General features: G+C 39.0%; 1 protein-coding gene and 1 pseudogene across 2 annotated transcripts in view; one reads left to right on the forward strand and one right to left on the reverse strand.

Moving 5' to 3' along the window:
- The window catches only part of PHF14 (PHD finger protein 14), a 199,113-nt gene that overhangs the window by 167,102 nt on the left and 16,417 nt on the right, over window positions 1-15,594 (reverse strand). For both annotated transcript variants that reach the window (XM_025380069.1, XM_025380071.1), the window contains exon 4: window positions 14,843-14,987. In XM_025380069.1, coding sequence (XP_025235854.1) covers window positions 14,843-14,987 — 145 coding nt within the window. The remainder of the gene's footprint in view (window positions 1-14,842; window positions 14,988-15,594) is intronic.
- Window positions 45-509, forward strand: LOC112620968 (annotated as a pseudogene).

Raw genomic sequence — 15,594 nt, forward strand, 5'->3', positions numbered from 1 at the left:
TGAGTCACCGCGCGAGGCCAAGAAATGACTATGCTTTTCACAAGATGGCACCGAAAGTGAAGGAAGCTCCTGCCCCTCCTAATGCTGAAGCCAAACCAAAGGCTTTTAAGGCCAAGAAGGCAGTGTTGAAAGGTGTCCACAGCCACCAAAAAAAGAAGATCCGCACGTCACCCACCTTCCAGCAGCCCAAGACACTGAGACTCCGGAGGCAGTGCAGATATCGTCGGAAGAGTGCCCCCTGGAGAAACAAGCTTGACTATTACACTATCAAGTTTCTGCTGACCACTGAGTCGGCCATGAAGAAGACAGAAGACAACAACACTCTTGTGTTCATTGTGGATATTAAAGCAAACAAGCACCAGATCAAACAGGCTGTGAAGAAGCTCTATGACATTGATGTGGTCAAGGTCAACACCCTAATTCGGCCTGATGGAGAGAAGAAGACATATGTTCGACTGGCTCCTGATTACAATGCTTTGAATGTTGCCAACAAAATTGGGATCATCTAAACCCGGTCCAGCTGGCTAATTCTAAATATATGTATATGTTTTCACCAGAAAAAAAGAAGAAAAGAAATGACTAAGAAAATGACAGGCAAGTAAGAGAAAACAAAATGTGGCAAATGGCCACAAGATACCAAACTTAATTCTTAATAAGGTGAATGCACATTATAATAAAGAGATTATATCCAAAAGAATAAAATAAAATTTACAAATATGCAATGTTATCAAGCAGTTTGTGCATTGCTGGTAATTACTACAGTCTTTTTGGTAGTCAATCTGGAAATGGTTTTTAAAAGTTTAAATACACTTATCTTTTGACTCAGAAATTTTACTTCCCTGTAATCCCAGCACTTTGGGAGGCCAAGGTGGGCAGATCACAAGGTCAGTAGATCCAGACCATCCTGGCCAACATGGTGAAATCCCGTCTCTACTCAAAACACAAAAATTAGCCGGGCGTAGTGGCACACGACTGTAGTCCCAGCTACTCAGGAGGCTGAGGTGGGAGAATCGCTTCAACCCAGGAGGCAAAGGTTGCAGTGAGCCGAGATCGCGCCTTTGCACTCCAGGCCGGCGATAGAACGAGACTTCGTCTCAAAAAAATAAAACAAGTTTTACTTCTAGGTATCTATCCCACAGAAATTATTACATATATATACATGGCACATGTTTGTCAGCACTATACATAAGTGAAAAACTTGAAACAAAAAAATAAGTACATTATGGTTGAGCCATTCTATGTATCATTAAAAAGAATGAAATGTCCCATATACACTGACATGAGAAGAATTACAGAATTAACAGATGAGTGAAACAAAGCAAGTTGCGGAAAAATATCTTTGCGATTTATCCAATTTATTTAGAGGTGGAGAGAGAAAAGTGGTGGACAGAACAGAGAAAGAGTGAGAGAGACAGAGAGAAGTGTTTGTGTATATATAAGAGCCTGCTTAAAGGACTCTCACTGGTCAAATTTGGACAATGTAACAAGTATCAGAAACAGCAATCAGTTAACAAATTACAACATATGAGCTCATGGTAATATTGAAAAGGAAAAAAAGTGAAGAGAATTTCTTTACACAGTAAATGCTTCCTAACAAATGTAAGAGGAATTAGAATTAGAATTAGCAAATTTCCATCTTGCAGCCCACATATGTAATCAGTGTAATTGTAATCAGTGACTTTGACAAGGATGCTAAAACTATTAAGCGGAAAGTTGCTAGAGAATGGCATATTAACAAAGTCTCAAAGTTATTATCCCACAGATTTCTCATTAATTACAAATAGAAAAAAAAAAACCTTTAAAATTAAGAGGTCTGTGGTTGACACCACCTGAACTATCACCAATAATGCAATAAATTGACATTAGACTTTTTTTTTTTTTTTTTTGAGACAGAATCTCACTCTGCTGCCCAGGTTGGAGTGCAGTGACACAATCTTGGCTTACTGTAACCTCCACCTCCCAGGTTCAAGCTATTCTCATGCCTCAGCCTCCCAACTAGCTGGGATTACAGGCTAATTTTTGTATTTTTAGTAGAGACGGGGTTTTGCCATGTTGGCCAGGCTGGTCTCGAACTCCTGACTTCAAGTGACCCACCCACGTTGGCCTCCCAAAGTGCTGGGATTACAGGCATGAGCCACCACACCCAGCCACATTATACATCTTACAAAAAATACTCTTACCAAAAAAAAAAAAAGTTTAAACTGAATCTAATCACAAGAAAACAATAAGATATATCCAGACTAAGAGGTATTCAATATGACATTCTAAAAACTAAGATTCTTCAATATGTCAACATCATGAACACCATCAAAAGGGAGAAAAATTGTTCTAGATTAATGGAGACTAAAGAGATATAACACAAGTACAACTCATGGTACCTGAATGGATCCTGTGGGGTATGGAGAAACCATAGTGATAATAGAGGTATAGAGATTATAAGAAAAGTGTGCATATTATTGGCTATTAAATTAAAAATATATATTTGTGTATATGCATGAGCAAGCAAAAAAAAAAAAAAAAAAGGCCGGGAAGAACAAACACAAAAACTAAAGTTTTAAGCATATTTACCTCTAGGTGGTATAATTATGAGAGATGTTTTCTTTTTCTTTTTTTTTTTTTTTTGAGACAAAGTCTTCCTCTGCAGCCCACACTGGAATGCAGTGGTGCAATCTTGGTTCACTGAAGCCTCGAACTCCCTGGCTCAAGTGATCCTCTGCCTCAGCCCCTCAAGTAGTTGGGATTACAGGCGCAAGCCACCACACCTGGCTAATTTTTGTATTTTTTGTAGGGACCGGGTTTCACCACATTGTCCCAGCTGGTCTCAAACGCCTAAGCTCAAGTGATCCACCCACCTCAGTCTCCCAGATTGCTGGGATTACAAGTGTGAGTCACCACGCCCAACTGGGAGATGTTTTCTTAGCTTATTTCTACTGATGTTTTCTACAATGGACATATATCTACATAATAAAATAAAATTTAAAAAGCCCTGGTACACAAGGTACCAGGGACAGATGGGGTAGATTCACACCAAATTGTTAACAGTGATTCCCTATGCAAAAAGAAGTAGAGTTGAGACAGAAAGCATAACTATTTTACATATCTGCTCACATGTTACTTATAATTAAGAAAAAATATTTTAATGAATTAAGATTTTTCAAGGTAATAAATTTGTACTGTGTATGGGATTCATGCTAAATGTAAATTTTAGCTGCTGTTCTCACAAAAACAAAAAAATGAGTAAGTTCTGCAGAAGGATGGACTTGGTAAACTTTTTAAAAATTGGGTAATTATGTGAGATGATGGATATGTTCATTTCCTTCACTACAGTAACCTTTTTACTATCTATATGAATCCCATAACAACACATTGTATACCTTAAATATACACAATAAAATCTTTAAAAATAAAATTAAAAATAAGATTTTTCAAATATCCAAATAACAGGAAGACAAATGGTAAACACTGGCTTAACGTCTATATATTTAGGTTATATTTGTGGAACAAGAGGAATCTGGGTAAAAAGAAAAGCATATATGAAAGCCCCCAAACACTGGAGAAAAAGGCAAGTGGTATGGGATTCCAGAGAGTCTTGCTATTAGTGTGAACTTTATTTTTAAGGGACTGATTTTAAGCAGAAAATAATATGAACAGATATGCACCAGCACTTTGGGAGGCCAAGTGGGGCAGACTATGAGGTCAGGAGATCAAGACCATCCTGGCCAACATGGTGAAACCCCATCCCTACTAAAAATACAAAAATTAGCTGGGTGTGGTGGTGCATGCCTGTAATCCCAGCTGCTCGGGAGGCTGAGGCAGGAGAATCGCTTGAACCTGGGAGGCGGAGATTGCAATGAGCCGAGATCATGCCACTGCACTCCAGCCTGGCGACACAGCAAGACTGCGTCTCAAAAAAAAAAAAAAAGAAAGAAAAATCAACCTGAAAACAGTAGAAGAGCTGGAGCAAGAGGAGGCACATCTGGTTTAGCAGATACTACCCAAGCTTCCATCTGCACTGACCCTCAACCTTCTATTGGCGCTCACATCGTTACTTTTTGTCATCAGCATTTCATTTTTGCCTCTTCTTTCCTGTGCTTGCCCTAACCGTTATTAAGAGGAATAAAAAATCTTAATTTTTGGCCGGGCACAGTGGCTCACACCTGTAATCCCAGCACTTTGGGAGGCAGAGGCAGGTGGATCACCAGAGGCAGAGGAGTTCGAGACCAGCCTGACCAACATGGAGAAACCCCGTCTCTAATAAAAATACAAAAAATTAGCCAGGCATGGTGGTGCATGCCTGTAGTCCCAGCTACTCTGGGAGGCTGAGGCAGGAGAATTGCTTGAACCCAGGAGGTGGAGGTTGCAGTGAGCTGAGATCGCTCCATTGCACTCCAGCCTGGGCAACAAGAGCAAAACTCCGTTTCAAAATAAATAAATAAATAAAATAAAAAGTCTTAATTTTTAGAGACCTCATTGTCAACCTTATACTTGCCTTATACCAGGAACCATGCTTCATTCTACATTGCTCTGGCTCCTCCCATGATCTATACCTGTGGCTGTCTAAGCTCCAGCATGACATCATCCACATTGTAGAGTTCCTTTTATCGCCCCATTCTTACTTTCTTCTAAACCAACGTCTCTCAAAGGATGATCCTCCCCATCTCCTACATGAGGAATCTTGAAGCACCTTTTAAAATTATACACACATTAGGGGAGGCTGAGGCAGGAGAATCACTTGAACTCAGGAGGTGGGGGTTGCAGTGAGCCCAAATTGCGCCACTGCACTCCAGCCTAGGCAACAGAGTGAGACTCTGTCTCAAAACAGACAAACAAGTTAAAACACACACACACACACACACACACACAAAAACAGAAATAAGGAGTAATTTCCTCAACTAGAGCATAAAGAAACTCTACAAAAAAACCTATAGCTAACATCATACTTAACAATGAGAAACTAGAAGCTTGCCCACAAAGATGAGGTATGAGGCAAGGAAGTTCTCTGTCACTACTGTTTTTTAGACAAGAAAGGGAAATAAAAACATACACACTGGAAAGAAAGAAAGAAAATCATCTTTGCTTTCAAATGACATGACTGTCTAAGTAGAAAATCTGGAAGAGTAGCCAAAAATTTCCTGGAACTAAAAAGCAATTATAGCAAGACTGCAGTATACAAAGTTAATATACAAAAGCCAACTGCTTTCTTATGAAAGCAATGAACAAGTAGAATTGAAATTAAAAACAAAATTCCACTTACATTAGCACCCCCCAAAAAATACTTAGATAAAAATCTAACAAAATATTGCCAAGATCTCTATGAAGAAAACTACAAAACTCTGATGAAAAAAATCAAATAACTAAATAAATAAATGTTTATTATGTTCATGAATAAAAAAGCTCAATATTGTCAAGATGTCATTTCTTCCCAACTTGATGTATAGATTCTATACAATTCCAGTCAAAATTCCAGCATGTAATTTTGTAGATATTGCAAACTGACTCTAAAGTTTACATGGAGAAGCAAAAACCCAGAAGAGCTAACATAATATTGAAGGAAAAAAAACAAGCCAAGGGGTAACACTACTCAATTTCAAGACTTACTATGAAGCTGCAGTAATCTAGACAGTGTGGTATTAATCAAAGAACAGACAAATAGGTCAGTCGACGAACAAACTGAGCCCAGAGAAAGACCCAAATAAATACAGTCAACTGATCTTTGACAAAGGAGCAAAGGCAATACAACGGAGCACAGACAGCTTTTTTAACAAATGGTGACAGAACAACTGAACACACACGTGCAAAATAATTAATTCAGAGACAGGCCTTATACTCGTAACAAATATTAATTCAGACCCCAAATGTGAAAGGCAAAATTGTAAAAATTTTAAAATTTTTAATTAAGAAAATTTACAATTAAAAAATTATAAAACTAGAAAATAACATGGGAGAAAATCTAGATAACCTTAAGCATAGCAACGACTTTTTAGATACAAGACCAAAAGCATAATAAAGAAAAGAAATAATTTATAAGTTGGACTCCATTAAAATGTAAAACTTCTGCTCTGTGAGAGATACTGTCAAGAGAATAAAAAGATAAGTTACAGACTGGGAGAAAATATTTGCAAAAGACCTATCTGATAAAGAACTGTTATCCAAAATATACAAGGAAGTCTTAAAACTTAACAATAAGAAAACAACCTAATTTTTTAAAATGGGCAAAAGATCTGAATAGACACCTCATCCAAGAAGATATACAAAAGGCAAATAAGGGTTGATGTGGTGGCTCACGCCTGTAATCCCAACACTTTGGGAGGCCAAGGCAGGTGGATCACTTGAGGTCAGGAGTTTGAGACCAGCCTGGCCAACATGGCGAAACCCCATCTCTACTAAAACTAAAAAATTAGCCAGGTGTGGTGGTGTGCGCCTGTAATCCCAACTATACAGGACGCTGAGGCACGAGAATCACAGGAACCTGGAAGACAGAGGTTGCAGTGAGCCAAGATTACCCCACTGCACTCCAGCCGGAACAACAGAGCAAGACTCCATCCAAAAAACACAAAAAAGGCAAATAAGCATATGAAAAGATACTCCACATCATACAACAGAAACTCCAATCATACAACATACAAAATCAATCATACAACAGAAACTCCAAAATTTAAAAGGGAAATGGGAAATTATTTAAACTAGAGGATGAAAGTAGTAGCATAATTTTTTAAGTCAAAATTTATTTTTTACCTTTTTGCATCTTTACTTGGAACATATATAAAGTTCACAGAATTCAAACTACTACCAACAAATTAATTATATAACATAAAGATTCACCTAAAGAGGTGAAAGACTATTCAGCTTCCCTATTTATGCATCAATTTCCCTCTCCTTCTCCAACTTTCTTCCTTCTCTGTAATAAAAATAGGTCTCCAATTCTCATTAACTAGTTTTGGGAATTAAATGAGTTATCATTAGCAAAGTCTCAAAAATATTTATAACTTGGACTGCCATCAAAGCCAGTTAAATCAATTACACAAGAAGAGTTGTTACATGACTTTATATAGATACAACATCCTGTTGACTTAATTGGCATTACCACTCAGCTTGATCATCTCATTTGTCTGCCTTGATTCAGACTTTTTAAATGTTTCTGAAAATCAAAGCTACTTTGGAAAGAAGGTAGATTTTCCAGTACTGAGGCTACTCATCTGAAGCAGGAGTCCTATTACGAACTTTTAATAGCTGTAAGCATGTCAGTGGAACTAATATTGTGCCCTTACAGAAATCTATGTTTATCTGAAGAATGAATCTACTGGGAAAGAACTCATCCTAAGTTAAGAGTCCAAGGAGCAAAACATGACTCAAAAACAGACCACAGAGCGAGGTTCATTTTGAAATTTACATGGAACTAGTCCCCAGTGGCCTCAAGCTTGTGTCCTAAAGTAAAAGCTATAGTAAAAGAGTTGCTTAACTATTATAGATGTGAGACATTGAGACCACAAGGCATCAGCAGCCCAAGTATCAGCAACAAGAGACAGTACCCTCAAAGCAGATGAGGAACTATATATTCAAATATCTCCAGGGACTAGGCAACTAACAAAAATGAGTAAGTGGTTTGAGAGACCACTGTGGTGAACTGGAGACCACAGGCCTTACTAGCAGGGAGCAGCCTTATTCAGCTCCAGCAGATTGTGCTAGAAGAAACTGAAAACTACTGCAAGGGCAGGCATATGCCTTTAGTGCCTTTAGTTGCAGCTACTTGGGAAGCTGAAACAAGAAGACCGTTTGAGCCCAGGAGTTTGAGGCAAGCCTGGGACACTCCATCACTTAAAACAACAACAGCGACAACAGCAGCAAAAAACTCTAGTACCACCAGAACTTTGCAAAAGCAGCTTGATATCCTAAATGTGTAAGATTTCCCAATGTTTAAATGTTAGCAACCAATTCAATTACTTAAAACTACTGTGCTAGCCTAAAAAATACATCCAAGGTCGATGACCACAATCTAAGAAGTAGACCTAAGAATGACTTAAGAAGTAGAGATGGTACTCACCATTATAATGAAGCAGAGAAAAAGAGAGATAGTGCCCTCAGCATCATAAGAGAATCACCAAAACTAACAGAACTCATCATAACTGCATCACACATCAGCAATGACATTCATGGATATAAGCAGCAGTAACATGTTTGTGATCATCAGTGATCAATGTAACAAACACTGCCAAAGTACCTGCTACTCCTGAGTTAACATATTATTTACCTACTCCCAGGAATCTGAACCACACCTGGAGAAGAAAAATACAAATATATACAACCATGTTTACTTTTCTCAGTAACAGTATTCATTACCACTAATATCACATTCATATGAATGAATATGGTATTTATATTAATGAGCCCTTTTTATTCATTACCACTAATATCAAGTGGTCTTATTGCTGTCTATGTGTGTGTGTATATATATGTGTGTGTGTGTGTATACATATATATTTTAGGTATATATTTCCTTATTCAGTTTATTCTCCCAAATAAATTTTATACAACTCTGCCTCCCCAAATCTCTAACTCCCCACTGTCCCCACTCTCTGCTAATGGCTTTGCTTCCTATTTCACTGAGAAAACAAGAAACATTTTAAAAATAACTTACACATGTTCCAACTACCACATCTAACAACCTACCTACATTTGGACCCATATATCCTTTTTTCCCTAATTACTATGGTTACTCTTATCCACTCAATCTCTCTACTTGGTACTGGATCTCATCCCCTCTAATCTTGCACTCAAAACCTTTGTTCCAGCAATTGTTCCCCCTTCTTTCCTTACTATTTTCCTTATATCACCAATCTCCCATTCCACTGGGTCACCTCCATCAGCACACAACATGCTACATAATCTCTGCACATGTGGTAGGCAGCCTCTAAGATAGCCCTTAATAATCAGTGCCTCCTGGTATTTATACTCTTAGAATGCCCCCAACTACATCTGACTAGGGTTGGCTTGTGTGAACAGCAGAATATGGGAGAAATGGTTGTATGTACTACCAATATTAGATTATAAAATATACTAGTACTCTTATACAACTGCTTCCATCTCTTTCTCTCTTTGATCACTTACTCTGAAGCCAGCTGCCCTTCATGAAGACATTCATGCAGTTTATGAGGGAGGTCCATGCAGTAGGAAACTGAGGTCTCTGGCCAACAGCCATCAAAGAACTGAAGCCTACCAACAACTATTTGACTTAGCTTAAAAGCAAATCCTCCAGGTCCAGCCAAACCTTAAAATGACTACAGCTATGGCTTTGACCTGCAACTTCATGAGAGACTCTAAGTCAGAACAACCCAACCAACTGCTCCCAGATTTCTTAACCTTTAGAAATAATGTGAAATAATAAATGTTTGTTGTTTTAAGCTGTTATGTTTTGGGATAATTTGTTCCACAGCAGCAGATAATTAACACAGCATCTAAAATAAGAAGGAAAAAATCCTCCCTCAATTTCACATCCCTTTTCCCATCTCCTAGCTTCTCTTTATATAAAAACTCATCATAGGAATTGCACGTGGTCACTTTTTGCACTTCCCCTTCTTTTATTCTCACTTTGAACTCTCTCAGATCAAGATGGCCAATGACCCTCATGTTACTAAATTCAATGATGTATTCTCAGTTAAAATGTGTTTTTGCCCTGCTTGAGAATATTAAACTCTACTATACAGAAACAAAATGAGAGCAATAAAACTTACATGTGTATGTATAGATAAAAAGTAAAGCATGTATGCATTAAACACAGACAGAAAGGGACAGAAGGACCAAGATGTATCTAACATTCTTGAGGCAAATATGCAAAAAGCACCAAAGAGTCAGAATACATTAAATATGTATGAGACACTTAGAACTCAATATTCATGAGGCCTTAATTTGGCCACCCATTGGTGATACCTATTCTGTCCACTGACTAACAAATACAAATAAAACCTATGGCTGTTGAGTAGATTAACTGGAGAGCTAACACCATGACCAGGCATACTTGTTCCTGTATCTTCCTGAGAGTGTGTGTATCTGTGGCCCAGGGCACCTACCTTGTGGGCTCTGGTTCTCACAACCGCAGCATTAGCAAAGAAGGCTGATAAGCCAAAACATATAAACATCATACCCCAGGAATGATTTAGGTAGTATGGTCCTTCTATCCTACTTAAACCTCAGTCTAAATGTGTTAACTTATCCTCTATCTTTCCCCTTGCTTCTGTGTATTTTATATTTATTTAATGAATCATGTGATACAAACATTTTTTCAATTAGTTTTTTTTTTTCAATAACCTCTGGGATAGCTTGCCTGGTGGTGTACTCGAAGTCCAGCATTGAATTAGGGTGATTTCCCACTCTTAAAAACATTATTTGATACATTTACTGACTTTCTCTTTTTGAAACATTTTTCTCTGGGTCACCATCCATGGTTCTCATATCTCACTGGCCATGTGTTCCCCATCTCCTCTAAAGTACTAGGATGACTTTATTACATTTAGTCTTACATCTTTGCATAACATCTTCAGGCTGATAAGTCCCAAATTTAAATTTCTAGTCCTAATATCTTACATAAACACAGTGTAAAACCAAACTTTTACTATCTACCTCAAAACCAATTCCTCTCTTAGATAACTGCAATGGTCTCCTAAATATTTTCCTAGTTGCCCACCTTAGATTCACTTCAGTATACTCCCAACCCAGCAGTCTGAGTGATCCTTCCAAAATATGAATCAAACCATATTAATCCTCTGCTCAAAACCCATGCTATGGCTTCCCATATCCATCATAATAAAATCTAAAATCAGTACCAGAATCTGCAAGACCCCAGCTGGATTACTACCATCTCTACTCCCACCACTAACCAGCTTGCTCAGCCAGTTCTAGTCATACAAACTTCTGTGCCACTATACAAACACTCAAGCATGTTACCACTTCAAGATTTTTTTTTTTTTTGAGACAGAGTCTCACTCTGTCACCCAGACTGGAGTACAGTGGCTTGATCTCAGCTCACTGCAACCTCCACCTCCTGGGTTCAAGCCATTCTCCTGCCTCAGCCTCCTGAATAACTAGGACTACAGGTACACGCCACCAAGTCCAGCTAATTTTTTGTATTTTTAGTAGATATGGCGTTTCACCATGTTGGACAGGTTGGCCTTGAACTTCTGACCTCAAGTGATTCACTGCCTCCCAAAGTGCTGGGATTACAGGCGTGAGCCATTGTGCTTGGCCAAGATCTTTACATTCACTACTCCCTCTGCTTGCAGTGCTCTTTCCCGATATATTTACATGACTTGCTCTTTTACTTCCTTTAGGTCACTGCTCAAATATCCTCTTATCAGAGTGGGCTTACCTTATCAACTTTTTTTTTTTTTTTTTTTGAGACAGAGTCTCCCTGTGTCACCCAGGCCAAAGTGCACTGGCACAATCTCAGCTCACTGCAGCCTCCACCTCCTAGGTTCCAGCGAATCTCTGCCTCAGCCTCCCGAGTAGCTGGGATTACAGGCACACACCACCATGCCAGATTAATTTTTGTATTTTTAGTAGAGATGTGGTTTCACCATGTTGTCCAGGCTGATCTCGAACTCCTGACCTCACGTGATCCGCTTGCCTTAGCCTCCCAAAGTGCTGGGATTTATAGGCGTGAGCCACTGTATCTGGCCCCTTATCAACTTTTATAAATACAAACTTCTGCCAACTCACCCAACCACCCTCACACATAGCATTCCTATACTCCTTGTCCAACTTCGTGTTTCTTAAGAATCTGGGCCACCAACTGAGAGATATTTATTGGTTTGCTTACTGCCTGCCTGTCCAGACATTAAGTTCCACCAGGTCAACAATTCGTACATTCTATTTCATATGCCTAAAATTTACAGAATACCAAGCACATAGAAGGTACTCAACAAACATTACTAAAAATATAAATAACAGTAACTGGAGATATTCCCACAGTGAGTGTTAGCAGCAAAAAAGGGCAGCTCCACATGAAGACAAGAGGATTAGCTAGAGAATCACAGATCCTGCCAAGTCCCACAAGTCCAGCAGACTCCCAGAATTACTTGGGACAAGGGCTGTAATACCAGAAAAGCAGGTAAGAGAAAAGCCATAGAAATACTGTTTTGTGGTAGTCACAGCCCTGATTAAAAAATAATAATAATAATTAATTGGTAAGAAAAATAACTTTACCACAGGTAAACCAGAAAGACACCCTCCCAACCAAGTGATCAAAATATCACCAGTATTCTAAATTGGTAGGCTTATGCAATAAAACAGAGAAAAAAAGGAAGGTAATATCACCAGTAACTGCACAAATAAATATAATATGCTTCCTAATACGATGCACTAAGAACACTACATAACTTCTGTGGTATTCCTGCCAAAAGCATATAACCCAAATCTAATCATATTAGGAACATTCTGTAAAAACAAAACAAAACAAAACAAAACAAAACAAAAAAACTGGTCTATATTTAAAAATGGTCTATGACATAAAACACAGAAACTCAAGGACTGTTCCACATTAAAGATGACTAAATAGACATGACGATTAAATGCAATACATGATCCTAGTTTTATTTTGTTAGAAATGACATTGTTGAGACAATTGGCAAAATCTGAATACAATCTATATAGATTAGATAAAACAGTATTTCATCAATGTTAACTTCCTGACTTTGATAATTATGTGGTTATGTAAGATAATGCCTTTTTTTTTTTTTTTAATTTTGAGACGGAGCCTCCCTCTGTTGGCCAGGTTGGAGTACAGTGGCACAATCTCAGCTCGCTGCAACCTCTGCCTCCTAGGTTCCAGTGATTCTCCTGCCTCAGCCTCCCGAGTAACTGGGATTACAGGCATGAGCCACCACACCCAGCTAATTTTTGTATTTTTAGTAGAGATGGGGTTTCGCCATGTTGGCCAGGCTGGTCTCAAACTCCTGACCTCAGGTGATCCGCCCACCTCAGCCTCCCAAAGTGCTGGGATTACAGGTGTGAGCCACTGCACCTGGCCCTTTGCTCTTAAGAAATACATACTATTGGCCAGGCACAGTGGCTCATGCCTGTAATCCCAGCACTTTGGCAGGCTGAGTCAGGTGGATCACTTGAGGCCAGGAATTTGAGACCAGCCTGGCCAACATGGCGAAATACCATCTCTACTAAAAATACAAAAATTAGCCGGGCATGGTGGCAGGCACCTATAATCCCAGCTACTCGGGAGGCTGAGGCAGGAGAATCGCTTGAACCTGGGAGGCGAAGGATGCAGTGACCTGAGATCGCGTTGCTGCACTCCGGCCCGGACAATAGAACAAGACTCTCTCTCAAAAATAAAAGCACATCTATGAAAGAAGAAGCTACAAAAAATTGATAGAATGTAAGTTTTTTAAGAATACTTTCTATCAGACAAAAATAGTCAACTTTCTCCTACTTCTGAATTTTATTTAAAAACTAAAAAAAATTTTTTTTAATTTAAAATTAAAAAAAAAAAACTGGAAATAAGGCCTGGCACACTGGCTCATGCCTGTAATCTCAGCACTTTGAGAGGCTGAGGCAGGCAGATTGCTTGAGGTCAAGACCAAGTCTGGGCAACACAGCAAAACCCCGTCTCAACAAAAAGAAAAAAAAATTTTTAATTTAAAAAAAAAAAAGAGGCTGGGCGCGGTGGCTCAAGCCTGTAATCCCAGCACTTTGGGAGGCCGAGATGGGCGGATCACGAGGTCAGGAGATCGAGACCATCCTGGCTAACACGGTGAAACCCCGTCTCTACTAAAAAAATACAAAAAACTAGCCGGGCGAGGTGGCGGGCGCCTGTAGTCCCAGCTACTCGGGAGGCTGAGGCAGGAGAATGGCGGGAACCCGGGAGGTGGAGCTTGCAGTGAGCTGAGATCCGGCCACAGCACTCCAGCCTGGGCGACAGAGCAAGACTCCGTCAAAAAAAAAAAAAAAAAAAAAAAAAAAGAAATAGTATCATAAAATACAATACCATAACCCTGACCTTTAAAGAAATACTGATTTCCATATAGTATTTCTATTTTCATTATTTAAATTTTTTTTTTTTAATGAAGATGACCGGGGGACCAGGTGCAGTGGCTCACACCTGTAATCTCAGCACTTTGGGAGGCTGAGGCAGGCGGATCACTTAAAGTCAGGAGTTTGAGACCAGCCTGGACAATGTGGTGAAATCCCGTCTCTACTAAGAACACAAAAATTGGCTGGGCACGGTGGCTCATGCCTGTAATCCCAACACTTTGGGTGGCCGAGGCGGGTGGATCATGAGATCAGGAGTTAAGACCAGCATGACCCATGTGGTGAAACTCCATCTCTACTAAAAATACAAAAATTAGCCGGGCGTGGTGGCTCATGTCTGTAATCCCAGTTACTCAAGAGGCTGAGGCAGAATAGTTTAAACCTGGGAGGCGGAGGTTGAAGTGAGCTGAGATAGCACCACTGTACTCTAGCCTGGGCGACAGAGCGAGACACCATCTCAAAAATAAATAAATTAAAATAAAATAAAAAAGAACACAAAAATTAGTCAGGTGTGGTCGTGGGCACCTGTAGTTCCAGCTACCCGGGAGGCTGAGGCAGCAGAATCGCTTGAACCCAGGAGGTGGAGGTTACAGTGAACCGAGATTGTGCCACTGCACTCCAGCCTGGGCGACAGAGTGAGACTCCACCTCAAAAACAAAGAAAAGATAACCTGAAAAATAGCACCCATACTTTGATGATTTAGCATTATTTCAACCAAAACACCATGAAATACTGTAGAACCACCTTAGGACAAACATAAAAGAGCCACAGTCAGCCATTTCTAAAAAGAGAGAAAAGAAAGCAACATTACCTTCATGGACCGTAATGCCACAATTGTCACACTGAATTATTTCATCAGCATCCTCACTATTATCTCCCAGACAAACACAGCAAATCAGAATATGGTCCATTTTTTGAGAGCTCCAGTTTTGACTCTTCTCAAGAATCAGCGAGTCCTAATATTAAAATATTAACATATATCAGAAAATCACATTTAAAGTAAAAAAAAAATTAATCACTAAAATTCTCTTTATTACTTAAACATTATTATATGCACTTCCAAATGTATGCCCCATTTTCCATTCTTTTATTAACTCCAAAGTACATTATATTTGAGAAATATATACTTGACGTCTTTGTTAAAGAACACTACAAGCACCCTCTTATTTAATTTCTCACTTCTCTGCAAGCTTCGTATTCTGTCTCCTCTTGGAGAGACGATATGAAAAAGCAGGCATGCAACTAACAACTCGATCTGCTTTGCCCCTTAAACCAGGAAAAACGAAAAATGAATCCACAAGTAATCAAAGTAATCACTGATCTTATACATGTGTTTTAAAAGTACAAGACATGATTCTTACACTTTAGGAGCTTATAATCCTACCTAGAGGAGACAAGACACACATACGCAAAATAGGAAGAAATCAATTCAAAATAATGTATAAGCAAGTATATATGTGATGGCAGACTTAAGGACTCTATACTCCTTAAGTACTGGGGAATTCAGAAATTCCAGCATTATCAAACTACTGTAAGATAGATCCATGAGAGCCTGCCTAGGTA

Source organism: Theropithecus gelada, chromosome 3 (assembly GCF_003255815.1).
Source record: "Theropithecus gelada isolate Dixy chromosome 3, Tgel_1.0, whole genome shotgun sequence".
In the NCBI taxonomy this organism is placed as follows: Eukaryota; Metazoa; Chordata; class Mammalia; order Primates; family Cercopithecidae; genus Theropithecus; species Theropithecus gelada.